The following is a 27,402-nucleotide window of genomic DNA, read 5'->3' as shown; positions in this document are numbered from 1 at the left end:
ATGCCCACCTCCATCACAGCATCGGTCACCACCCTCTTTGTACATTCCCAAGGGTGGGCATATCCTTTGATTCCAAAGGATCAGATTCCAAAGGCCCAGGCCAGATACATAACAATGGTTGTTGAATCCCATTGGATTCATGGAAATTTGGTGCCAGAAGGAAGCCTGGAGATCACTGAGGCCACTCTCTCCCTTTAAAGCTGGGACACCCCACCCAGACCAACCAAGGAGGTTACCAAGGGCCCAGCCAGTGTAACTGACTTGGGGCTCCACTTTCCTGGGCAAGGCCTCCACTTTGGTGTAAGGAGGCCAGGCTGGTGGTGGCCCAGAGGCTGCAGGTGAGTCCTCCCCACTCAGCCCCCAGGCCTCGGGCGTCTCAGCCCTGTTCTCTCCCCACAGGCCCTGTACTGCAGCTGCTTTGTCCCTGTGTACTGTGGCCTTATTCCTCCAACTTACCGTGGCGTGGTAGGTGCTTCAGTGTGGGAGGGGGCGAGCTGGGATCCAGGGGGGCCCCTGTGACCCACATCTGTGAGGGATGGTCTCAGAATTCAGTGGGAAGACCACAAGAATTGAAAAGGCCCTTGCGTTTTCCTACTCAGAATTCTTAATGTAGATGGATTTCTGGGGCTTTAAGATGGCCTTTCCCCCACTGGGTTGGGCTTCTCTCTGCACCCACCAACCCATTACTGAGCCTGGCAAGTCAAGGCTCCACAAGTTTGCCAGATTTTCCCAGTAGGAAAATGCAGTCAGGGTGAGACTGCGCCTCTAACCAGCTTCAGCTGATGCAGATGCTGCTGGTCCGCAGACCACACTCTGAGCAGGAGGATTTAACCTGCATCTCCTCCTCATTTTACATCTAGAGAAAATGAGATCCAGAGACTAGGAGTCAGCTAGCAGATAGACTCTTAATGCATGTCATCCATGTAATTTTCAGGCGCCCAGAGAGTTGGAGCCTCTGTGTCTGTGATCCTTTCTTCATAGTTGAGGAAACAGAAGCCCCAAGAGGGGAAGGGACTTCAGGGTGGACACTTGGTGGTGAGGAGGGTTCTGAAGGGTTTGTTGGGGGAGGTCTGACCTCAACAGAGGAAGGCAACTGGGCCCTGCAGCAGCCTAGAGGGGGAATATCTCACAACCTGCTCAGACTCACCGCATGTACACCTTCTCATAAGGCCCAGGGGGAAGGTTCCATTCCCCAGCCCTGCCCTCAGCCATTGAGGGACTTCACAAACAGTGACTGTGCCAACTTTATCCAGAGCGTGGATGCCCCCGAACCTTGGTGTCAGAGCTTCTCCCGAGGGACCCATTTCCTTTGTTTTTTTGGCCTTACCACGTGGCCTTTGAGATCTTGGTTCCCAGACGGGATCAAACCCATGCCCACGCCCCCACACCCCTCCCCTCCCACTGGGATGGCAGAGTCTTAATCTCTGGACCATTAGTTAAGTCCCAAGACCCATTTCTTTGATGACCTAAGTGGGGGAGAGGGCCTCTGACCCCAGATGAGCATTTCTCATGGGCACCCCCTGCCCCACAGCGGTACATCGACGGGGGCTTCACCGGCATGCAGCCCTGCTCCTTCTGGACCGACTCCATCACCATCTCTACCTTCAGCGGGCAGCAGGACATCTGCCCACGGGACTGCCCCGCCATCTTCCACGATTTCCGCATGTTCAACTGCTCCTTCCAGTTCTCCCTGGAGAACATTGCCAGGATGACCCATGCCCTGTTCCCCCCAGACCTGATGGTGAGAGACACGAGGGATCTGAGAGTGGGCACAGGGAGAGCCAGGGAGGGTGGTGGGGTGGGGAGGAGGACTGGGTTGGGGGAGCCAGGGGGGCCCACTCAGTCCATCTGTGTTTTCCCCCTTCACTGGTCCCTTAAACTAACTTGTAAACCTGTATCCTGGCCTTCCTGCTACCCAGGAATGAGCAAGTGCCCAAGGTGCTCCTAGCCTCAATTCTTTCCCCCTGACTATGTCAGAACTGCTGATAGGAATGTTGGCTGAACTCTTGCCCTCTGACATGCAGTGTGGGGTCAGCAAACTATGGCTCAGGAGCCAAATCCAGCCCATCGCTTGTGAGCTAAGAATGGACTTTCTATTTTTAAGGCATTGTTAAAAATAAAAATAAAAAAAGAAATGACAGAGACTATATGTGACCTGCAAAGCCCCAAATATTTACTATTTGGCCCTTTACAGAAAAGGTATTATGGGCAATATCTCGGGTAATCCGCCAGCATCCTCTGTAATACATACAGTTATTATTCCCATTTTACAAGTGAAGAAACTGAAGCTGTGAGAAGTCACATTCAGATAGCCACCAAGCCAATAAGTGGCCATGCTGGGATTTGAGCCCCGTCTCCTCGTTCCGCTCTTCCTACTGTCCAAATGCACCTTCTCTGGTTCTACTAGAGACCTCTCACACTCTGCGGCCCAGGGGACACTAATGATCAGCTGCGAATGGTTTAACACTTTCATGCAGCATCACTGTGGACACATGGTCAGGAACTGCCCCCCACTTAGCAGATAGCAAGGGAGGAGTACATTTTGAAAAGCCCATCCAGGGAAACTGAAGAGCAGTGGAAGCAGCTGCTTTGGGCCAGGGGGCCACTAGGCTCTGCATTGCTGCACCCTTACTTACTTCCTGGTGCTCTGCCTTGCAGATCCTCCACAATTATTACTACCGAGGGTACGAAGATGCCGTTTTGTACTTGAGAAGGCTGAGTGAGTACCATGTGGGGTCAGGAGGAAGTGGGGCGGGGGTGAGGGGGCGGTAGGTGGGGCAAAGACAGAAAGTAGAAGAGCTGAGTAAAGGAGCGTTTCCCCCAGTTTGTGAACTGGAGGTGCCCTTCAGCCAGGAGAGCCAGAAATGGGTACAAGAACCGACTGTCTTCATTCTCCAGGACAGGCCGCTGTGGCCAGAAATTATGGTCTCTGTGGAAAGGGGGCTTACTGATTAGACTGTGTCTACAGTTTTTGTACAGATAAATTTTCTGGATTTAAAAACTATGTTTAGGTTGGGACTTCACAGGCAGTCCACTTGTTAAAACTTCACCTTCCAAAGCAGCAGGTGTGGGTTAGACCTCTGGTCAGGGAGCTAAGACTGCACATGCCTCGTGACCAAAAAACCAAAACATAAAACAGAAGCGATATTGTAACAGATTCAATAAAGGCTTTAAAAATGGTCCACATCAAAAAGAATCTTTTAAAAAGCCAATATATTAAAAATAAATAAATAAAAGTAAAAGCTAGGAAATACATACCTCGTATCTCCTTCGAGAACTCCATTACATCTTCTTGTATTTTATTCTCTTTCCAATGAAACAGTAGTGTTAATATAGAACTAAATATGACTAGTTTATGTTTGCATGAGACTTTGAGTGACATATTGATCAACAAATGAGAGAGAAGAGCCCTCACCCTATGTTGGTTTGGAAAGCATGGTCCCATCCCTGTGTATCCTCTGTGCATTATCTGATATCAATGGCATCTATTACACACTCTAACTCCATGCAAACTTTTTTGTTAAAATGAAAGAAAAATGCTTTTCTATATCTAGAATTAATTCCAAGGGGCATATTTAAAAAAAAAATGATTGCTGGATCAAAGCATGTTTACCAAATGTTCGCTTCAGTTCAGTTGTTCAGTTGTGTCTGACTCTTTGAGACCCCATGGACTGTAGCATGCCAGGCCTCCCTGTCCATCACCAACTCCCTGAACTTGCTCAAACTCATGTCTGTCAAGTCGATGATGCCATCCAACCATCTCATCCTCTGTCATCCCTTTCTCCTGCCTTCAATCTTTCCCAGCATCAGGGTCTTTTCCAAGGAGTCAGTTCTTCGCATCAGGTGGTCAAAGTATCGGAGCTGCAGCTTCAGCATCAGTCCTTCCAATGAATATTTAAGACCGATTTCTTTAGGATGGACTGGTTAGATCTCCTTGGAGTCCGAGGGACTCTCAAGAGTCTTCTCCAACACCACAGTTCAAAAGCATCAATTCTTTGGACTCAACTTCCTTTATGGTCCAACTCTTACATCCATATGTGACTACTGGAAAAACCACAGCTTTGACTAGATGGACCTTTGTTGGCAAAGTAATGTCTCTCTTTTTTAATATGCTGTCTAGGTTGGTCATCGCTTTTCTTCCAAGGGACAAGCATCTTTTAATTTCATGGCTGCAGTCACCATCTACTGTGATTTTGGGGCCCCCCAAAATAAAGTCTGTCACTGTTTCCTCTGTTTCCCCATCTATTTGCCATGAAGTGATGGGACCGGATGCCATGATTTTAGTTTTTTGAATGTTGAGTTTTAAGCCAACTTTTTCATTCTCCTCTTTCACTTTCATCAAGAGGCTCTTTAGTTCTTCGCATTCTGCCATAAGTGTGGTGTCATCTGCATATCTGAGGTTATTGATATTTCTTCCAGCAATCTTGATTCCAGCTTGTGCTTCATCCAGCATTCACATGATATACTCTGCATATAAGTTAAATAAGCAGGGTGATAATATACAGCCTTGACGTACTCCTTTCCCAATTTGGAACTGGTCTGTTGTTCCATGTCTGGTTCTAACTGTTGCTTCTTGACCTGCATACAGATTTCTCACGAGGCAGGTAAGGTCTGATAGTCCCATCTTTTTAAGAATTTCCCACAGGTTGCTGTGATCCACACAGTCAAAGGCTTTAGTGTAAGTCAATGAAGAAGAAATAGATGTTTTTCTGGAACTCTCTTGCTTTTTCTGTGATCCAACTGATGTTGGCAATTTGATCTCTGGTTCCTCTGCCTTTTCTAAATCCAGCTTGAACATCTGGAAGTTCTCAATTCACGTACTGTTGAAGCCTAGGTTGCAGAATTTTGAGCATTACTTTGCTAGCATGTGAGATGAGTGTAATTGTATGGTAGTTTGAACATTCTTTGGCATTGCCTTTGGAATTGAAATGAAACTGACCTTTTCCAGTCCTGTGGCCACTGCTGAATTTTCCAAATTTGCTGGCATATTGAGTGTAGCACTTTCACAGCCTCATCTTTTAGGATTTGAAATAGCTCAGCTGGAATTCCATCTCCTCCACTAACTTTGTTCGTAGTGATGCTTCCTAAGACCACTTGACTTCACACTCCAGAATGTCTGGCTCTAGGTGAATGATCACACCACCATGGTATTTTGGGTCATTAAGACCTTTTCTGTATAGTTCTTCTATGTATTCTTGCTACCTCTTCTTAATATCTTCTGCTTTTGTTAGTTCCATACCATTTCTGTCCTTTATTGTGCCCATCTTTGCATGAAATTTTCCTTTGGTAGCTCTAATTTTTTTGAAGAGATCTCTAGTCTTTCGCATTCTATTGTTTTCCTCTATTTCTTTGCACTGATCACTGAGGAAGGCTTTCTTATCTCTCCTTGCTATTCTCTGGAACTCTGCATTCAGATGGATATATCTTTCCTTCTCTCCTTTGCCTTTCACTTCTCTTCTTTTCTCAGCTATTTGTAAGGTCTCCTCAGACAACCATTCTGCCTTTTTGCATTTCTTTTTCTTGGGGATGGTCTTGATCACTGCCTCCTGTACAGTGTAGATGAACCTCTGTCCATAGTTCTTCAAGCACTCTTTCTATCCAATCTAATCCCTTGAATCTATTTCTCACTTCCACTGTAAGGTATTTGATTTAGGTCATACCTGAAAGGTCCAGTGCTTTTCCCTATTTTCTTCATTTTAAGTCTGAATTTTGCAGTAAGGAGTGCATGATCTGAGCCACAGTCAGCTCCTGGTCTTGTTTTTGCTGACTGTATAGAGCTTCTCCATCTTTGGCTGCAAAGAATATAATCAATCTGATTTCAGTATTGACCATCTGGTGATATCCACGTATACAGTCATCTCTTCTGTTGCTGGAACAGGGTGTTTGCTATGACCAGTGAGTTCTCTCAGCAAAACTCTATTAGCCTTTGCCCTGCTTCATTTTGTGCTTCAAGGCCAAACTTGCCTGTTACTCCAGTTATCTCTTGACTTCCTACTTCTGCATTCCAGTCCCCTATGATAAAAAGGATATCTTTTTTCAGTGTTAGTTCTAGAAGGTCTTGTAGGTCTTCATAGAACCGTTCAACTTCAGTTTCTTCGGCAAGGCAAACCATTCAAGTCTATGCCCCAACCATTAATGCCGAAGAAGCTGAAGCTGAATGGTTCTGCAGATATCTGCAGAATAACTCAAAGATATTTTTGTGTGTATCCTTTGATGGGAAACATGACCTTGCCCCTAGGCTGCTCTTGGCTGTTTCTCCTTGGTCTCCCATTCCCTCCCTTCCCTAATTAACAACTGCTTGAACCTACCCATTTGAACTCGGGGAAGGTTGAGGAGGCTGAATGAAGGCTATTTCCTATAATCAAAGAAATAGGGGACAGAGCAAGACTTTGTGCCTAGGAGCCTGTAGGGCCCTGTGGAATCATGGTGAACTTTTTCTGTATGTAGGTGAAAAAAATATGTGTTTTAGGAGTGAGATTAAAAGATTGAATGTGGTTTTTCTTCCCCCTAGGATATATGCATTTAAAAATTTTTTTTCCTCCAAAATTGCCTCCTGCTTTCCCAAGCTTCCCTTGTCATGAATCTACTTTCTCCTGGGTCCTTTCTCCCAGCTAGAAGGATGGAGAGCAGGATGGAGGGGATGTGGACTCTGGAAGTGGGTGGCCCTGGGCCAGAACCCCCATCCCTCAAGCTGCTCGAGCTCCAGGAAATCACTCCACTTCTCTGAGTCTTGGTTCCTAATCTGTACGAAGGGTTTATTTAGATCCTGGTTCTCGACACACCAACTGTGTGACCTTGAGTAAGTAATTCACCTCCTGGGGCCTGTTTCTCATCTGTACAAGGTGGCTGGTGGTGTACCATATCTCCACTCCTAGCCACGGTCAATCCAGTCCACTGCCTGCTCTGACCTCAGAGACAGGCCCCTCCTCTCACCTCTCTGCAGACAGACACCTCCTAATCCTGACTGTCCTCTGACAACTCCTCCATCCTTCGCATTTGCACAGGGGACAGCTGGGAGACTGAACCGCAAGTATCCAAAAGGAGGACCACCTGAAGGGTGTGTGGTGGTGGAGATGAGGTCTCACCTCCAGAGCCCCAGGAATAGGAGGGTCTGTCTAGGGCCTGGGCTCCTTCCCACCACCAGCTGGGGAGTCCCTCCATTCTTTCCTCAGTGATGGTGTATACTGAGGACTTGGGGTTTGGGAATCCCCTGCTTGGTTCTTGGATCTTGGAGCAGACACCAATTCCCTGCTGTAGGAAATCCCTCTACAGCTCAGATTACAGCCTGGCTACCAGGCTGCCTCCATACCTGTCTCTCCCTTAGAATTTTCCTTTATCTCCCTCTTAGGGCAAGCCCCAGGGAGAGATACAAAATGGATTTTTAAGCATCTCTCATCTCCCCTGTTTCTCAGGAGCCCCATATTTCACCCTCTGGAGGAACCCATGCCTGGCCAGACTTCTCACCCTTCCCCCTCCCACCCTTGGCTGGTTGGGACGTTCTCACAGGTGTGAATGGTGGTCTTGAACCCAAAGATGAAACTCGAATAGTAGCATTGCAGCCATCCACTCCTGAATTGGGGACAGTATGTGGAGGATGGCAGATTCTCCCCAATGGCCCTGGAATCACTCCAAGTAGGAACAGACGCAACTCATAAGGGAGAAAGTGTCTCATGCTGGCTGCCAGCTGTTTTTGCTTCCTCTTCCAATTTGCCAGTGTGTGCGTGGCTTTCTCAGTGCAAGCTTCAGCTCCAGCACCTCAACCCTCTTGAGTTTGATGGGCCTGGAGTTTTCTCCTGGCACCAGATGCAGGCAGGAAATACTGACATATCCTGAGAAACTGTGGTTGGTGCCCAGAGCTACACTCTCTTAATCCCCACCTACCATCTGGGAGCAGAAATCGGAAGTCTGCTCCAGCCTCCTGTTTTCTGAAAGGGGGTCAGCTCCGGCAGGAAGCCACACCTGCAAGGTGTCACCCTCAACTCCTCAGCTCACATCCTGGCACCCTCAGTCTTCCCCCCTCCTAAAGGCTCACATTGACTTAATTATTTCTGCCAGCAGGTGAGCCTCCCTCTCCACCCTTGGTCTCCCCTGGCAGTCGCCTTCTGCCAAAACAAAGGGCACTGCTTGCTGGCATCCTTGAAAATCCGCCTTCCCTACACAGATGCGTGGACATGGGTGCTGAGTGAGACTGGAGCTCAGAAGTTGCCACGTTTGAAATATCCGTCCCACATCCAGGCATGCCTGGCTAGACTGATCTTCCTGCCTCTCTTCCTCCTGCTCACAATTGGATAGGTTTTCACACAGACACACACACACACACACACACACACACCTGTGAAACCAGCACCACAATCAAGATTGGGAACAATCCATCAAGCCCCCAGTTTCCTCATGCCCTTTTGGGATCTCTCCCACCTTCCCTCATTCCCCCACCCTCAAGCAAACCTTGATGTCTCTCTGTCATTATACATCAATTTTCATTTTTAGATTTTTTTTTGATAGATGGAGTCTTATAGTATGAATTCTTTTTTGTCTGCTTTTTTTCACTCAGCATGATTATTCTGCGATTCATCTGTGTCATTGCTTGGTATAAATATTTCATTTCCATTTGCATTCCAATCAACTGTGTGAATATACCACAGTTCATATATCCATTCACCCTTTAATGGGCATAGAGGTTGTACCCAAATTGGGGCTGTTATGAATAAAGTCGCTATGTACGTTTCCTGGCTTTCCCAGGCGGCGCTAGTGGTAAAGTGCCTGCCTGCCAATATGGGAGAATGTAAGTGACATGGGTTCAATCCCTGGGTCAGGAAGATCCCCTGGAGGAGGGCGTGACAACCTACTCCAGTATTCTTGCCTAGAGAATCCCATGGACAGAGAAGCCTGGCAGGCTATGGTCCATAGGGTTGCAAAGAGTCGGATATGACTGAAGCGACTTAGCATGCATGCATGTACATTTCACGCTTGAGTTTCTGTATGGACAAAAGCTTTTATTTCTCTTGGGTAAATACACAGGAGTGGAATGGCCAGATAGTATGGTGGATGTATGTTTAATATATAATGTATGTATGCAAATATATGTATAATATATAGTATTTTAATATAAAATATAATGTATATAATAGTTGTAAAACACACATAGAATTTATCATCTTAACCAGTATAAATGTACAATTCAGTAGTGTTAAACATACATTGTTGTGCAACCAATCTCCTGAACTTTTCCATCTTGAAAAACTAAAAGTCTATCCCCATTAACCAACTCCCCATTCCCCCTTCCCCCAGGCCCTGACAACCACCATTCTATTTCTATGAGTTTGAATACTTTAGATACCTCATGTCAGTGGAATCGTAACAGTATTTGTCTTTTTGTGACTGGTTTATTTCATGTATAATGTCCTCAAGTTTCAGCCATGTTGTAGCATGTGACAGAATTTCCTTCCTTAAGGCTGGATAATATAGACCGTGAATATAGACCAAGTTTTCTTTATCTATTTATCTATCAATGGACATTTGGGTTGCTTCCACCTCTCGACTATTGTGAAAAATATACTGCAAGGAACATGGGTGTGCAGGTATCTCTTCGAGATCCTGTTTTCAATTCTTAGATATGTATAGACTGAGACACATACCCAGAATGTATGTTTGACTATTTAAGAAGTTGCCAAATTATCTTCCAAAGTGATTGTATCATTTTACATTCCCAACGGTGTATGAGGATTCCAGTTTCTCCACTTTCTCACCAACACTTGGTATGGTCACTCTCTTTTAGCTTTTGTGTTTTTTTAAAAAAATATTTATTTGGCTGCACTGGATCTTAGTTGCAGCATGTAGAATCTCTTAGTTGTGGCATTTGAACTCAGCTGTGGTATGTGGGCTCTAGCTCCCTGACCACAGGTTGAACCTGGACCCCCTGCATTGGGAATGTGGAATCTGAGCCACTGGATTCCCAGCCACGGGAAGTTCCCTGGTCAGTCTTTTTACTATTAACCATTCTAATAGGTGTGTTTGTGGTATCTTATGGTGATTTTAATCTGCATTTCCTTAATGACTAATAATGTTGAACATCTTTTCATTTGCTAATTAGTTGTTCAAGTATATTCTTTGGTGAAGTGTCCGTTTGACTCTTTGGCCCAATTTCCCCCTAGACCTTTATTTGTTAAGCTTTATTTTTTTGAATTGTTTTAGATTTACAGGGAAAATGTGAAAACAGTACACGGAGTTTCCATATACCCCACATCTAGTTTCCCTCTTATTTTATGTCTCACACTTGTTAGATACTATGCTGCTGCTGCTGCTGCTGCTAAGTAGCTTCAGTCCTGTCCGACTCTGTGCGACCCCATAGACAGCGGCCCATCAGGCTCCCCCGTCCCTGGGATTCTCCAGGCAAGAACACTGGAGTGGGTTGCCATTTCCTTCTCCGATGCATGAAAGTAAAAAGTGAAAATGAAGTCGCTCAGTCATGTCCGACTCTTAGCGACCCCATGGACTGCAGCCTACCAGGCTCCTCCATCCATGGGATTTTCCAGGCAAGAGTACTGGAGTGGGGTGCCATTGCCTTCTCTGTGTTAGATACTATAGCATAGTACTTAGTACATGTATGGTGTATTGTTTATAATTAATGAACCAACACTGATAAATTGTTACTAACTGAAGCCTATTCTTTATTCAGATTTCCTCAGTTTTTACCCAATGTCCTTTTTCTGCCCCAGTATCCCATCCAGGATCCCATGTCACATTTAGTTGTACTGTCTCCTCAAGCTCCTCCTGTCTGTCACAGTTGCTCAGACTCTCCTTGTTTTTAATGACCTGTGTACTTTGGCCACCTGATGCAAAGAACTGACTCATTTGAAAAGACCCTGATGCTGGGAAAAATTGAAGGCAGGAGGAGAAGGGGATGACAGAAGATGAGACGGTTGGATGGCATCACCGACTCAATGGACATGGTTTGAGTAAACTCCGGGAGTTGGTGATGGACAGGGAGGCCTGGCGCGCTGCAGTCCATGGGCTCGCAGAGTCGGACTCGACTGAGCGACTGAACTGAACTGTGCTGTACTTAGTTGCTCAGTCACGTCTGATACTTTGCAACCCCACGGACTGTAGCCCACCAGGCTCCTCCATCCATGGGGATTCTTCACACAAGAATACTGGAGTGGGTTGCCATGCCTTCCTCCAGGGGATCTTCCCAACCCAGGGTTCGAAACCAGGTCTCCCTCGTGGCAGGTGGATCCTTTACCGTCTGAGCCACCAGGGAAGCCCAAGAATACTGAAGTGGGTAGCCTATCCCTTCTCCAGCGGATCTTCCTGACCCAGAAATTGAATCAGGGTCTCCTGCATTGCGGGCAGATTCTTTTCCAGCTGAGCTACCAGGGAAGCCCTTTTAATGAACTGCTGGCCAGATATTTTGGAGGATGTTGCTCAGTTGGGGTTTGCTTGATGTTTTTTCTCATGGTTAGACTGGGGTTGTGGATTTAGGGGAGGAAGACAACTGATGCAAAGTGCCGTTCTCATGACATTGTATCAAGGATACGTGCTGCCTACATGACATATCACTGATGACATTGACCCTGGTCTCCCGGCTGAGGACGGATTTCTGGTGTCTCCACTCTAAAGTTACTCTTTCTCCTTTCCATACTGTGCTCTTCAGAAGGAAGTCACTATGCAAAGCCCACATGGAAGGAGTAGATTATTTTCCACTTCTTTAAGGGCTGAAGTATCCACTGAAATTATTGGGAATTCTGCATGAGAGATTTGTCTCTTTCTTCCCCATTGACTTACCTATTCAATCATCTGTTTATATCACTATGAACTCTCGAGTACTTATTTTTTACTGTGAGTTATTATTCAGTCCTACTTTATTTATTTTGTTAGTCAAATTGTTCCAGTTTTGACCACTGGGAGCTCTTTCAATTGGCTCTTTGCCCATTTACAAAATGGAATTGGTTGTTTTCTCATTAAGAGCTTTTATGTGTTCTCTATAAATGCCCTTTTTCAGAAATACTATTTGCAAATACTTTCTCCCAGTCCATGATTTCTCTACCCAACTCCTTAAGAGTGTCATCTGAAAAGGAGAATTTTTTATTTCAGTAGGTCCATATTAACTTTTATCCTTTGTGGATCATGCTTTTGGTGTCTTTATCTAAGAAATCTTTGCTTCATTCAAGATTACAAAAAATCTTTCTCCTTTGTTTTCTTCTAGAGGATTTTTAATGTTTTAAAATACAAAGGTTTTATTATTAAAAATCAAATGACTGAGTCATGATGAACTCAGTTCAATTATTTTAGGCAAGTGCAGTATACAAGGAGATTAACATTTACCAGTAAGAAAAACAGGTATAGGCAATTAATTTCTTAGAGACATTCGTGATTGGAAGGAGTCTAGGGAAAAGGAAATGTTCAGTCTATAAAACAAAACAAACAAACAAAAATGACCCCCAAATTAAATAGAGCTATTTTTGCAATTTTATTAAAAATTCAGTGTTTTAATAATTAGGTGAAATAAGATATGTGCCCTCCAAAGAGTCACTCCACTTGCACCAAAAGACTTGGTTCTTTTTTTCCTAGTAGAGCAATATTTCTTTTTATTTTTTAATTGAAATATAATTAGAGATATAACTGACACAGAGCATTATATTAGTGTCAGGTGTACAAAGTGAAAGTGAAGTCGCTCAGTCATGTCCGACTCTTTGCAAGCCCGTGGACTGTAGCCTACCAGGCTCCTCAGTCCATGGAATTTTCCAGGCAAGAATACTGGAGTGGGCTGCCATTTCCTTCTCCAGAGGATCTTCCCAACCCAGGGATTGAACCCGGGTCTCCCGCATTGCAGGCAGACGCTTTACCATCTGAGCCACCAAGGTGTACAGATGGTGATTAAAAATTTGTGTATGTTGCAAAATGACCCTCACAAAAAGTCTGCTGCTGCTGCTAAGTCGCTTCAGTCATGTCCAACTCTGTGCGACCCCATAGACAGCAGCCCACCAGGCTCCCCCGTCCCTGGGATTCTCCAGGCAAGAACACTGGAGTGGGTTACCATTTCCTCCTCCGATGCATGAAAGTGAAAAGTGAAAGTGAAGTCGCTCAGTCGTGCCCGACTCTTAGCATGGACTGCAGCCTACCAGGCTCCTCCATCCACGGAATTTTCCAGGCAAGAGTACTGGAGTGGGGTGCCATTGCCTTCTCCGCACAAAAGTCTAGTTACTTCCATCACTACACAGAGTTATAAAAAACTTTTTTTTTTCTTGTGATGGGAACTTTTAAGATCTACTCTCTTAGCAACTTTCAAATATTCAATAGAGTATTGTTAATACTAACTCTAGTCACCAGGCTGTACAGTCCATCCTGTGACTTATTTATTTTATAACTAGAAGTTTGTACCTTTTGACCCCTTCACCCATTTCACTCACTCCCCACCATTCTTCCAGAGGCTTTTCATTTTTTTAGGTTTTCATTTATGTCTGTGATCTATCTTGAGTTAATTTTGTATAAGATACAAGATATAAATCTAAGTTGTTTATAAAAAATGGATATCATGTTATTCCAGTGTTGTCTGTCGAAAAGACTTTGCTTTCTCCATTGAAATAACTTTGCGTCTTGGATTAAAATCAGTTGTCTATGTATGTCATGGGTCTATTTCTGGACCTTCTGTTTGTTCCACTGATAGATTTACCCACCTTTATGTCAGGACCATCCTGTCTTGATCACTATAGCTTTACAATAAATCTTGAAACCTGGTAGTCTTAGTTCTCCAGCTTTTGTTCCATTTTCAAAGTTGTTTTTGTTATTCTAAGTCCTTCATATTTTCATATGAATTTTTAAAATGGCTTGTGAATTTCTACACTGAAAGCAATCACATTATATTTTTCTTGTCAACTTACTTTCTCATCCTCTGCAATTACCACCTCAAATCTTCTGCTCCTGACCTCCAGTCTTCTACTCTACTTGGCTTCCTACTTCACAGAGAAAACCAAAGCCATCCGAGGGGAGTTCTCTCGACGTTGCGCCACCAAATATACAGACTCACCTTTCCCTGACCCTTCTTCGCATATGTCTAGAGCTCACCCACCCACCTGGGCTCAGACCCCATTCCTGTCTCAGAATTCTTCAATTTTTCATCATTCCCCCTCTCTCTCCGACCTCCATCTCTCAACTGGATCCTTACCAGCAATGTTTAAATCTACCCCAGCCTTCTATCAGTACACAATCATTCAATATAAATTCAAGTAAGTAAAGAAAGGCTATTGAAAAGCACTAATCCAGGAATTCCCTGGTAGCCCAGGGTTAGAATTCTGGGCTTTCTCCACCATGGCTGGGTTCATTCCTTGGTCAGGGAACTGAGATCCCTCTGGACACATGGCAAAAGCAAAACAAAAACAGTGACCAGCACTCATCCTGTTTATTAAAATAATTTGGGAAACCATTTTTTGCAAACATCATGCTGAGGTCAGGGGTTAGAAATGCCACCTGTGACCCCATGCTGTTGTTTTTCCTAGATGCTGCTTATCTTAATTCTCCTTCCAAGAGAGTGATTTTCCCCCGGGTAGAAGTGTACTGCCAGATAGAACTCGCCCTTGGCAACCAGTGTCCTGAATGCTGTCAACCGAGCCTCCAAAGAGAGCCGGCCAGTCCAAAAGAATCCAGACAACTTCACACACAGTGGGCTCCCAAAGGGGATGGAAGGGGTGGCCACAGTCCACCTCTGTCCCCACCCATGCAGGCACCTGAATCCACATGTGACTGGCCTGTGGAGTCACCTGTTTCATCACCTGCATCGCCACCAGCCTCATCAGCATCATGTTCTCCAACTGACTTGCCACCTGCGTCACTCCCAGCTGTGCCCTTACGCCCCAGCTCAACACCTGGGCTGTCACCTGAATCACCATCACAGCAGATACAACCGGCTGAATCACCACCCACGTCCCCACCCGCACAGGCATCTGCATCACCCAGGCCATCCCTGGGGCCTTCCACTGTGGGGGCACCTCCAGTGTTGCCCCGATATTCTTCAGCATCACCTGCACAGCCACCTGTGGAGGAACTGGGCCCAGAACAGCCCCAAGGTGTGGACCCTTCTGGCCTGTCTCAGCTGCCTCACATCCGGAGCCCATTGGCGAGTGTGTAATGATGTGGTAGCTATAGCCATCGCTTTAGAGGGGTGCACTGGTGAAGTTAGCTAGCCCTTAGCTTTACTGGCTCTACTGGCTATGAGGAGAGGCGACCACGAGAGGGCAGTGTACTTGACTTTTTGTCTTTTCCTTTAGTTTGTGTATGCGTCGCTTCCTTCGTGTCCGACTCTTTGCAACCCTATGGACCGTAACCTGCCAGGCTCCTCTGTCCATGGGATTCTCCAGGCAAGAATATTGAAATAGGTTACCATTCCCTCCTCTAGGGGATCTTCCCGACCCAGGGATCAAACCTGTGTCTCTTATATCTCCTGCATTGGCAGGCAGGTTCTTTACCACTGGTTCCTGTCTAGTGATTCTCAAAGTGTGGTCCCCAACCAGTGGCAATAGCACCACCTGAGAACATGTTAGAAATAAAAATTCTCAGGTCCTACCACATACCTATTAAATCAACAATTCTGGGGGTGGGGTTCAGCTGTCTGCATTTTTTACCAGCCCTCCAAGTTCTTTTGCCCTCTCACGTTTGAGAGCTGCAATTCTAGTAGATTTGTAGTGTGAAAGCCACTGTGCCAGGGCAGTGGTACTCAAAGAACAGTCTGTGGACCAGTGCCAGCCTCTGAATTATCTGTTACTTGTGCACAATGAGATGAGTGCAGAAAGTGAGAGCAAGCATTTTGAAATGTTTATAGCAATAAGACAGAGCCGTGACATCCAAGAGTTTCATCATTTTCCTACTAGTTCATTTGTAATGCATTTTACCAAAGTACTAGTCCATTATGGATTGTAAGTATGATTTTTAGAAATTGGTTCTTCAGTACAGGTAGTTTGAGAGGCTTTGAAGCCCCCAGAGAGGCTTCAAAGATGAACTGTTCTCAATTCCTCACTCTCAGGAAATCTCCCTTCCGACAGAGGGAATGGCATGGATGCTAACTTCAAAAATACAAGAAGAAATTCTTACGTACTGTGTAACCAACAAAAACAGTGTTGAGGGTACTTACAGAGAATAAGATCATCTCTCTCTGGGGGGATATAAGGAAGGCTTCTCGGAGGTGAGGGGTAATTTGAAAGGGGCAGGATTTTGACAACTGTGGTTTGTGGGATCTGACCGAGTAGAAAGAACATTTCAGATTTTGTTTATTCTAGAGGTCCGGGTGCAGAGAAGGAAGGTACAAGGCACCTTCAGTGTGAAGGGGACACCTGATTGGCCACTGTAGGTGGTCTGGGTGGGGACCAAGGGAGAGAGGTCCAAGTGATGGAATGAGGCCAGGCTGTAGGGTCTTCATGGTCCATCGGTCGGGTTTTCATAGTTATTATGATAAATAGTAGCACAGGTTAGCAAGGCTTCCTTATTTGTGATTCTGCCCCAGGTCAGGTGTGACCCCCTCCTTTTTCTGGAGTAAGTTCACTTTGGCTTTTCTGTTTTTCTTTTCTTTCCTTTTTTTCTTTCTGTCTTTGGGAATAGGTTCACTTTGCCTTTTATTTTGTTTTCATTTTTGTTTTCTTGTCTTCCTTTCTTCCCTTTATTTATTTATTTATTTGGAATAGGTTCACTTTGATTCTTTCAATCACAAGACAAAAATACCAGAACATTAGGAGTCAGAAAGTTGGTCAAAGTGTTTCACTTGCTTTCTTATTCCCAGTTAAATGAAATGCATTTATTTTATGTTATCACACCAGTGCTTAAAGCCAGCCATCTTCAGGGGCCTGAACAATCATGGATCTGGAGTTGGCATTCCTCACTTGTATCGGGGGTGGGCAGAGGGTACAGATAGCCCAGTGATTTTCCACTAGAGGCAATATTACCCCAGGAGACATTTGGCAGCACCTGGGGACATTTTTGGTTGTCACCTGGTGGGGAACGTAGTCGGGAGAAGCCAGGGATGCTTCTAAACATCCTACAGTGCTCAACCCTTACACCAAAGACTTGCTTGGCCCGTGGCGTCAGGAGTCCTCAGGTCGAGAAGCCCTGCTGGGTCTCAGCGGTGACATCGGAGGCCATCAGGGGGAGTTAGACTGAGTGCTGCCCCCAGGGGTTCATGTTATTTGTTGTTTTGCCATGTTGTTGTTGGGGGTGGGAGTGTTGCAGAAAGTCCTGGGAAAAATCCATAAACAAAGGAACCACAAATAGATCTGGGCAAGTGAGGGACAGCCAGCAGGTCCCCAGATGAAAGGTCTCCAAGTTCCTCAGATAGACGAACGTGCTAATTTATTCCATATTATTAATCATTTACATGTGTTACATAATTACACCTTAATATTCATGTATTATATATCCCCATACTCGTCAAAAACATGCGAAGAGCTTACTTAAGAATAGTGGCCATGATGGGACTTCCCTGGTGGTCCAGTGGTTAAGACTCCACGCCTCCGATGCATGGGGAGTGAATTTGATCCCTGGTCAAGGGAACTAAGATCCCACATGGCCGCAGCATGGCCAAAAAATTTTGAAAAGAATACTGGTCATGAAATGATTTGTATTTCCTATTCCAGTAAAGAAGACCAAAAAAAGCATTACAGAAAGCAGATGATGGAAGGTTCAGGCCCCTGTGGGGGATTTTCTTGAAAACTTTCCCTAACACAACTGGCTGCTTTTCAGGGCAGAATTGTTGATAATATTATGTCAAGGGTTAGCTTCAGGCCTTTCCGCAGATGCTGCTACCCTGGATCTCAGTCAAGTCCCCAAATATGATTCTGGTCCCAAATACGAGAATTTAAGAAAAAGAGTTTCTAAACATTCTCACTTTCTTCTTATTGTTATTTCAGAAATGACTAAGTACTCCTCCTCGCCATCCCCATCTCACTCACGTCTTCTATATTTTTATTTTTGGCTGTAGCTCCCTTTGCCTCTTCAAATTTGAAAAGCACCGTGCCTCTGGCTAATGTGAAGGAAACCGCCAGCAAACCTCACGCAGTGTGAGTGTCTCCTTGACTGGGGACAGTTTCTTTCCTTTGGTCTGGGAAGGAGCCCAGCTAAATGATACTTTCCATCTCTTTAGCTGCCTGGGGATCCTCTTCTGGATGTGATTACAGACCACCGCCTCCCTTCTCTCTCCTTCAGTGGGGGGACATGGGGACACGAGTCTGTTCCTCCCAACAGTGTCAGTCCCAGTCCCTGCTGTGTGCACTGGGGAGTGTACCTCCTCTGGATGCGGTGGGGGAGTGTGCACGCTTCCTCATACCTGACTCTCGGGGATATCTCAGGTCAAGAGAGCTGGCAGGCTTGCTGCACCCTAGCCTTGGGTGGGTCCTGCACAGTATAAATTAAGGGGACTGTACCCCAAATCTCCCTTAATCCAAATTCTTTTCTAACAGCATAAGAAGGGGGCTAATACTGCTATGTTGCAGATTGTCTCCAGAAAATCTTCTTTCATAATGCACATCAAGCGTCTGGGTTGTGTAACATGTGCTCTGTTGTTACCCTTGCAGCTATTACGAGATGGCCGGGGAAGCTTTTTTTTTTTTTTTACTTCTCTGGGAATTACAATACCCAGACTCCCTTGCTGACTGAATGCCAGTGGGGTTGGCCGGTGGAAGGCCCCAGCAGGAGATCAGAGAGTAAATCAGGGTGTTGCTATTCACCAACCTCATCCCTCCCCTCCTTGGGGTAGGTCTGGCAGTGGCTGAGTTTTCCTATGGCCACCGTCAGAGAAAAGGGCCCAAGGCACTTTTATTTTTTATGTTCTCACTCGGTATCATACCCAGGATATTAAGACATACCTGCTTCTCACATTAAGTATAGTTTTAATTATAAAATTTTTGGAAAAAGTTTACATACATAATTTTGTGCTTGGACATAAATTATGCGTTTTATTCACATGAGAGCTTACTTTATTGCATTGATGTGTAACTGTATAAAAGTTTGGGTTTCATTTGACTAGTGGGTATGATGTTCCTTAGATAAACATTCATTGATTACAAAGTAAAAGTTCACTGGGGAACTCTGATGTTCAGCCGGGGTTGAGAATCATAACTCTGTGTGTCTGTCTACCTTCTGAGCTGGAGTGGAGCCCTGTCATTAACCAACCATCACTTCATCTCTTTGTCCAGGGAGAGGCCTGCTGAAGAGTCCAACTGGGTGAGCAAGGTATTCAAGAAGAACAAACAAAAGACAAGTGGCACCAGAAAAGGCTGCGTAAGACATCCACGAAGCAAGAAAACAGGCAGCAAAGTGCAGTGAGCATGACTAATGTTTCTAATTCCACAGAAAGGGAATGGTCTGCAGGAAGATTATAGGGGTAGTGAGGGGGTCAGTAAGGATCAGGATGAGGAGCTGGGCTTCGGAGTTGGATGCACCCAACATAACATCCCTGCTCAGCCACAGTCTCACCCAGGGAGCGTGCTTAGGACTCTTGGTCTTTCTGAGCCTCTATCTCCTGATCTGTAAAATAGGGCTAATACCCACTTGTAAGGCTGTTGTGAGGGTTTAACTAGGTCAACTGTGTAACTTGCTTCGCAGAGTGCAAGATGTGTAATAGTAGTCAATAATTAGTAGATATTATGATTATAACTCCTAGAAGTTAACTAGCTACTTCTTAGCTTCTGAATAGAACTCTACTTAAAGAATATTAAAGTTGTCCACTAGTCCACTAGTCCATCTGCTATCTTCTGGAATAAAGTTGTCCACTAGACCACTAGTCCATCTGATATCTTCTGGAATAAAGTTGCTATTTATTCCTTGCCCCGTGCTAAAGTCACTTCAGTCGTGTTTGACTCTTTGTGATCCTATGGACTCTAGCCTGCCAGACTCCTCTGTCCATGGAGTTCTCTAGGCAAGAATACTGGAGTGGGTTGCCATGCCCTTCTCCAGGGGAAGCTCCCAAGCCAAGAATCAAACCTATGTCTCTTCTATCTCTTACTTTGGCAGACAGGTTCTTTACCACTAGCACCACCTAGGAAGCCCATTCCTTATCCCAGAGTGGGGAAAAAAAGAACTGTTCTTAAAAACCCAACCTGTGGGTGCTCATGTGACTCACCATGTAGAGTTCCTAACTCTTGCCAACCTACAGCTAAAAGTCCTGACCAATGTAGGCCTGCTTTTAATTGCTTCTGACTCTATTAGATTGTTTTGGCTTAATTAGTCAAATTTTATCGAGCACCTACTAAATGCCATGGGGTCACAAAGAGTCAGACACAACTGAGCCACTAAGCACAGCACAAATGCCAAGCGCTCTTCCCCATTCTGGGGATATCAAAGATGAATTCAGGGACTTCCTTGGTAGTCTAGTGGTTAAGACTCCACGGCCCAAAGCAGGGGCCATGGGTTCAATCCCTTGTCAGGGAAGTTCTGCATGCTGCAGGGCATAGCCAAAAAAAAAAAAAAGATATTGGCTGATACAGCCAATAATGTTTGCCATGGCAGTATAAGGGACTCCTCTGGTGGTCCAGTGGTAACTCTGTGCTCTCAATGCAGGGGGCACAGGTTCAATCCCTGGTCAGGGAACTAAGCTCCTGCATGCCTCATGGTGTGGCTGGAAAAAAGCAAGATAAATTCAACTTGATCCCCAACTTTGAAGATTTACCCTAAAGTTTGATTTACATGGGTTTGATCCTTGGGTTGGGAAGATCCCCTGGAGAAGGAAATGGCGACCCACTCCAGTATTCTTGCCTGGAAAATTCCATGGACAGAGGAGCCTGGTGGGTTACAGTCCATGAGACTGCAAAAGAGTTGGACGTGACTGAGCAACTGAGTGCACAGCAAGGGTGTAGGACTCAGGGCAGTCACTGGTTTCTGGAACATATGGGTGGGATCAGTGCAGCCTGGAAATTAGTCACTCTGTTCCTTGGTCTCTAGCCTCAACACTTCCCTGACCTTTGAGTCTGTCTCTAGGAGCTCAGGGTCAGGTGTGTTCATGAGGGTGTAGGAAGGTCTGCCTTGGATGTGGGGAGCTTCCCTGCAGCTGGGGTGCTCTCTGGGAGCCAGGTCCAGACTTGGCTCTTTGACTCCAGAGCCACACCTCTTTCCATGCTCAGAAGAGTGGGAACTGTGCGCTTCAGCCAGAGCTTCCTTGGTTGATAAACTTCTAGGAATCAAGGTGTTGTACAAAGAAGCAGGATGTGATAAAAACAAACAAAACGATTTTCACAAGCTGTGGGAAACCTTGTTGTTGGTGAGTCACACATCCTGTGTGCAGTGTTCCTTTATAGAACAAGTTAATGAAAGTACTGGAGGCAATATACCAATTGATCTTAAGCAATTCCTTGCAGATTTATTGCTTTGAGTTTCAAAGACAAGGTTAGGGGACAGGGCGGGGGGAAATATATATATAAGGCATAGAAAAATAGAAGTGATCCAGCAAGAGGAAAGACCTGTTCCGAAACGACAGTCACAGGAGACACTGCCACATCCACTGGCTAGTCCTGAGGAAACTCCTGGTCTCCTGGCAGAGGAAAGAGTCTCGAATAAAAGCTCAGGATAGATGTTCTGGGTGTGTCTGTGTCTGTTTTAAATCAAATGTTCAATCTATACTCTGGCATGGGTTGTATTAGTCAGTTCTTGCTGCTTTGATAATGCTGTATAACAAACAGCACTCTTTCCCGCACCGCCCCGGCCAAGATCTCAGTGGAATACAAAACAAACATTTGACTTTTCTCTTTCATAGGTCTGTGAATTGGCTACGATAGCTCTGCCTAGGCTTACAGCTTGGGGTCAAGTCTGTCCCTGTCCCTTTTATTCAGGACCAGCAGTAATGCCAGATATGCTCTTCTCCTGGAGCATGGCTAGATAGATGTATCAGCCTGGCTGTCCTCTGCTGGCCTTATCTCTCCTCTAGTAAAAGTTCAGTGGTCATCTGACTCAGGATGTGTCACTGGCCTCAAAGTAGAAAGACAAGTAGAAAGAGAAACTGAAATACTGCCTACAGGCTACAGATGGAAAAGAAGGAGATCCATCTTGCTGATTGCTACTCACATCCTTTTTTTTTTTAATGTTTATTTATTTTTGACTGTACTGGGTCTTTGGGCTTTCTCTACTTGCAGCAAGCAGAGGCAACTCTCTAGTTGCAGGGCACGGGCTTCTCACTGTGGTAGCTTCTCTTGTGGAGCATGGGCTCAAGGCACTCAGACTTCAGTTGTTGCAGCTCACGAGCTCTAGATCTTGGGCTCGGTTCTTGCGGCACACCAACTTCATTGCTCCGCAGCATGTGGGATCTTTCCAGACCAGGGATCAAAACCTGTGTCCCCTGCATAGGCAAGCAGGTTCTTAACCACAGACCAAGTGTCAGATTCCCCAAATTTCCACTATTAGAGAACCTTTCCTTTGAGTTACTATGGAACCTCCCCCTATTCAAAGATAAATTTATACAACCTTGGAAATCAACTATAAGCCAATGAAAAATTTTTAATCGGTGAATTTAATAATAGTTAAAAGTTACATAGTAGTTATTATAGTCCAAGCACTGTGGCACAGACAGGCTAAGTAACAAGCCCAAAGTTACACAGTTGGTAGATGGCAGAGCCAGGATCTGAATCCAGAACATCTGTCACCAGGATTTTGATGTTGACCATTAAGTGGTCCAGCCTCCAGGGTAGAAGGAGCGCTGGAGTGAGGGTCAGAAGTCACAGGGTCTAGTGTAGCCCCTCCATTTGGGCAGGGAGAGGCCTGGAGAGGCGCTCGGATGCATGGCAAGGGGCAGGTCAGTCTGGCTTGGATGCCATGCTAAAGAGGTTGAACTTTGTCTGTGTTGCTGGGGAGTCATGAGAGGATTTAAACAACAGAATGACACAGTCAGATTTGAAAATTATCCACAAATACCACAAATCCACATCCCAGCATTTCCCCAGGATGAGTTCTGCAGGTGTCTCCCTGCCATTTCCCAGAGAGGGCAAGTGACTGGCTCAGGGTCACACAGCAAGTGGAAGAGGGCTTGGAAATCAGGATTCCCAGTTCCCCCTTCTGGTCTCATTTCCCCTCACGCGTGCTTCCTTGGCTTTTCACATCCAGGTCTGCCCCCTGCCCACTTGACTTCTCTCTGACCTCCACCTCCGAGACAGTTTGGGTCGCCTACAAGCCTCATCCCAGCTGCATCCAGGAATACAGCTGCCCCGAGGTGTGGAACTCCCCAGGGTGTCCCTGGGGGCCAGACACTGCCGGTCCTGTGCCAGGATGCTGTGGTGACCTCTGAGCCCCGTCAGCCCATCTTTCTTTCTGCCCCCACCTGCCTCTTCCTGGTCAAGGGTCAAGGCCAACACTAGCCTGTAGAATGCCTTGTGCACCAAGAAAAGAGCACCCTCTCCTTGAGAACTTGACTGCCACCTGCTGGAAAGTTGCCGTAATGGGCTGGGTTTTTTTGAACAATTGATTACTGACTGCTTGAACACTGTATGAATGACGTGCAGCATCAGTACGTCTGTGAGCGCCTGCCCTTTTGGACTGGCAGTGTATCCTTGTTCAGTGTGCAGTCCACACGACTGTACTCAGCATACTGGAGACCCCTCTACCTCTTCCTAAAAAACCAAATATCAACCAGACTTTTGTAAGTCAAAAAATATGGCAAACACGCTTTCACCAACTCCTGCTTTGCAAATGGAACTCTGCTTTTGCAGAAGACCACTTGTATGACAAAGTAAACCCTTGAACTGGCTTTTGATACAAATTGAGATTTCCTATTTCCACATATCAATGTGGCTATTTGCTCAGGATGCCCAAAGCATATGAAGCTGTGAGCAGTGGTCTCAGTGGATATAAGGGGAGGGGAGTACTAGATTTGGGACTTGGAGATGATGAATTTGTGTCCTTTTTCTAGGAAACTGTGAGCTGAGAGAGGAAACTTGAGCTGAAACGGGAGAGAACCTGATGCCCGGGAGGCTGAACCTTCTCCTCACTGTTCTCAGACGCCCTCCTTTCACCCCAGGCCTTGCAAGGACCGGGGTCCCACCCACCACCAAGCCTGTTGGGGTAGAGGGTCCTGCTTCCCCCAGGCAAGAGCCTCCTTGTCTAAACATCCTCCCAGCTTCCCTTGGGTCCTTCCACTACTCTGCTCTGGACAGACAGATGGACGTCAGAACAGACAGTAAGAGAGGGCAGCACAGCCTCCTCCCAGGCAGCTGGGCTCTGAGTCCTCCTCCCAACCCGGCCTGAGTTTGCTTCTTTGAGATCCTCGTCCTCCCCCAGGAGTTCATCCACGGGGCAAAACTGTCGGGGGTCAGGCAGAGCTGAGCCATGGACACCCTTTCCTGTTTCCTGCAGTGTCAAGAGACCACATCTTCTTCTGCTATTTGTTTTTTGTTCACACAATACACAAAAGGCTTGACCTGGAACCAGCAGACTCCATCTCGGCCACTCACGGGAATCCCCTGGAGGCACTGACCTGGCCAGAAGCCTTTACCAGCTTTTACCCCGGGGATTACTGGTGCAGCTGGGGGAGCGGGCGGCCCTGGCCTTCCCCAAGTCCTGCTGTGCTGACAGAGGAAATGGGAGGCCGTGTGTGTCCCCCCTCCCCTTTCCCAGCCCAGATGAGGGCAGACTCTGTCTGCTGTTCACACCTCAGTGAAAACGGCCCACAAGAAAGAGGCCTTTAACTTCAATTTTTGTAGCCTGTCCAGAAAAAAAAATAAAATTAAATTAACTCACTGCTTGTGGATAACCTCTGGCTCCAGCCAAACCCAGTAAGGAAAAACAGACTGTCCACAGGCCTCAGATCCATTTGCTCAACAAATCCTAGAATGCAAATCCTAGAAGACTAGGTGGAAGACAGCCCTGCACTGTGGCCCCTGAGAAGGATGCATGCAAATCTAAGCCCAGGTGGGTGGGAGGCTATGGCATGGAGGCGGGTGGACCCTACATGAAACAGGACCATGTGAGGGAACAAGAGTCCACACACATCCTCTTCAGACGGATCTACCTGGAGGAATCTAAGTACCTTTGAGAGGCCTGAGAGGAACCAAATCTCAGGTGTTCTAGTGTCCGCTGCCTTGTTCAGTTCTGTGGCCCCGCCAGTCAAGAGAGGAGCCCCGGGAGTCAGGTGGAGCGGTCCTGCTGCCTTCAATCCTTTCCCTAAGAAGGTCTTGCTGTTTGCGAGTGACTGTGTGTCCAGAGGCCCTGGGAATGTGAGCTGGGAGGGAGGGTTGCAATCTTGCACAACTCAGGAATGCTTATTCCCTGGTGTGGAAAGGAGAACTGAATATAATATTAACTATTGCTCTAACTCAAAGCCTGTATTTGAGCCCAGATGCTCTGAGGTAGTTAGAGAATTGTTCTTGCCTGAATTCCAGGGTGGCTAGAGAAAAAAAAAAAAGATACAGGACTCCTTGTTAAATTTTAACTTCAGATAAACAATGAATAATTACCTCGTGTAAGGGTACCCCCAGCATTGCAATTATTTGTTGTCTGAGGTTCAGGTTTAACTGGGCCACCCATATTTTTCTTTGCTAATTTTGGCAGCCCTAATAGTTCCTCTCTTCTTTTTATGCCTTGGGGAAAAAAAAAAAAAGAAGAAACAGCAACAGGAATGGGTTGTGTTTTGAAATCAGAAGGTGTCACTGGTGCCAAGGCCAGAACACTTGCTAGTTTTCCAAACAAACGTATCCGAGTAACGCACCCCCTGCAGCCCAGCTAACACCCAAACTCAGCCAGTTCTCTGCTGACCCCTTTACCCCATTATCTCTGGGTTTGTTTTTTTGTAGAGTTGGGTTTTTTTGGGTTTTTTTTTTTGCCACCCCGATTGCACAGGATCTTAGTTCCCTGACCAGAGATTGAACCTGCGCCCTTGGCAGCAAAGTTGGAGTCCTAACCACTGAACTACCAGAGAATTCCCACACGTATCTCTGACCCACCCAGTTAGCCTCCTGACTTGTCAGGACACTAAGAGGTTAGTTAATTACGTCCTGTTATCACTCGCCCACCTTTCAAAAGCCTTTCAAAGCAGCAGGGTCTCCCCTGTGCCTCAGTGCTCTTGAGGCCTCCAAGGTGAGTGGAGGAAACCCCACGGTCCTGTATTCCTCTTGGCACAAGACTGGCACCGCAGCCAGCGAGGGCTGTGAGTGTGCTGAGGGCAGGGGTCGTGTCTTGCCTCTGTGGATTCCACAGAGCTAGCACTAGACCCGACACATAAATATTGGTTGAGGGTGGGCGGGCACTACAGTGGCTCTCAGAACAGCGTCCTTGGTGGCTCTGTCTGTCGCTGGCTGTGTGACCTGGAGCACTCCCAGCCTCAGCGTCCTCGTCCGTGAGACAATGGTTGTGTGGCTGTCTCCTGCCCTTCTCAAAGCATTAAGGCGCACCTTCAAGAGCTGGGGAAAGGAGACTTAACTTTTCAAAGAAGACAAGCTATGCATACAAGTTCCCTTTCCTCAGGTTGCCGCTGGAAGAACTCACGTGTTATCTGAGACAGGGGAAAGGAGGCTTTAGATGACTTTCAATGGAGACCACATTTTCTGGACCAAAAACCAGGCGCTGTATCCTGTCCATTTTTATCCTGGTTTGAGTGACTGAGTTTGGGTACCAGAGTTTAGGAATCAATAGGACAGATGATGCAGCTTTAGGACTGGCCCAGATTTTCGCAGACATACAATTCACTGTCACCTGAAGAATCACAGAGTTGTAGAATGGCAGGTCTGGAAGGCAAGAATCTTGTCTCCAAGGTCATCAGCCTGAAGGCAGCTGGATTAAAACCCAGGTCACCCAATGCTCAAGACAGGGCACCTTTTTTTTTTTTCCACTGCCTCAGCAAGTTGGCACCACAAGGATGGGACACCTGAATAGCATCTGGACAGGGCCCCCAGGCAGGAAAAAGGAGGCAGACCCCTGCAACCTTGCAGGCTCTGGACTGGCCTAGACGTGGCAGGTGGCTCCATCTTGCCTCCACGGTGAATAATCCAATCCAAGTCAGACTTCTTTGCAAACCAGTTTCTTTATTTGCTCAGATAACACAGTACAAAAATGAGACTCAGATGCCAGCATCGAAAACTCATACCAAATACTTACATAACTTAAAGAACATCATTTCAAATAAGAAACTCTGTACAGAAGGTGCCTGACCTTCTTCTCAAAACTGATTCTGATCTTTCACATTTTAGTGCTGTGTTCCTGAACACTGCCTAAAATGAATCCATAAAATAAATAAACCTCCCCCACTTCTTGGGAGCAGCAATAACACTAAATGACTTTCAGAATCTAAAACTTTGCCTCAAGTTTGAGGCTAGTCCCTGCTAAGTGCCCAAGTTTCTCTGCCCTTGGCTTCTCCCCCTCCTCAGCTCTACCCTATGGAGCTCGTCACAACAGCAAGACAGTGTCCACCAAGGATAACAAGGATGGGTTGGCCATCCAGGTTTTAACACCCTCTCC

The 27,402-nt window shown here is 46.1% G+C and overlaps 1 protein-coding gene across 2 annotated transcripts in view; it reads left to right on the top strand.

The window, feature by feature from the left end:
- Nucleotides 1-24,488, top strand: part of PNPLA1 (patatin like phospholipase domain containing 1) — a 55,559-nt gene extending 31,071 nt beyond the window's left edge. Inside the window, exons 3-9 of one of the 2 annotated variants that reach the window (XM_025270904.3) lie at nucleotides 400-465; nucleotides 1,532-1,741; nucleotides 2,659-2,719; nucleotides 14,493-15,113; nucleotides 17,957-18,035; nucleotides 19,170-19,295; nucleotides 23,062-24,488. In XM_025270904.3, the coding sequence (XP_025126689.3) occupies nucleotides 400-465; nucleotides 1,532-1,741; nucleotides 2,659-2,719; nucleotides 14,493-15,113; nucleotides 17,957-18,035; nucleotides 19,170-19,295; nucleotides 23,062-23,242 (1,344 nt within the window). In that variant the 3' untranslated portion in view covers nucleotides 23,243-24,488. Of the gene's footprint in view, nucleotides 1-399; nucleotides 466-1,531; nucleotides 1,742-2,658; nucleotides 2,720-14,492; nucleotides 15,114-17,956; nucleotides 18,036-19,169; nucleotides 19,300-23,061 lie in introns of those variants that run through there. The other variant, XM_025270935.3, reaches the window with a different exon arrangement.
- The last annotated feature ends 2,914 nt before the right edge of the window (nucleotides 24,489-27,402 follow it).

This window comes from Bubalus bubalis, chromosome 2 (assembly GCF_019923935.1).
Source record: "Bubalus bubalis isolate 160015118507 breed Murrah chromosome 2, NDDB_SH_1, whole genome shotgun sequence".
NCBI lineage: Eukaryota > Metazoa > Chordata > Mammalia > Artiodactyla > Bovidae > Bubalus > Bubalus bubalis.
Note: the sequence above shows the minus strand (reverse complement) of the source record. Positions and strands in the feature narration are given on the sequence as shown.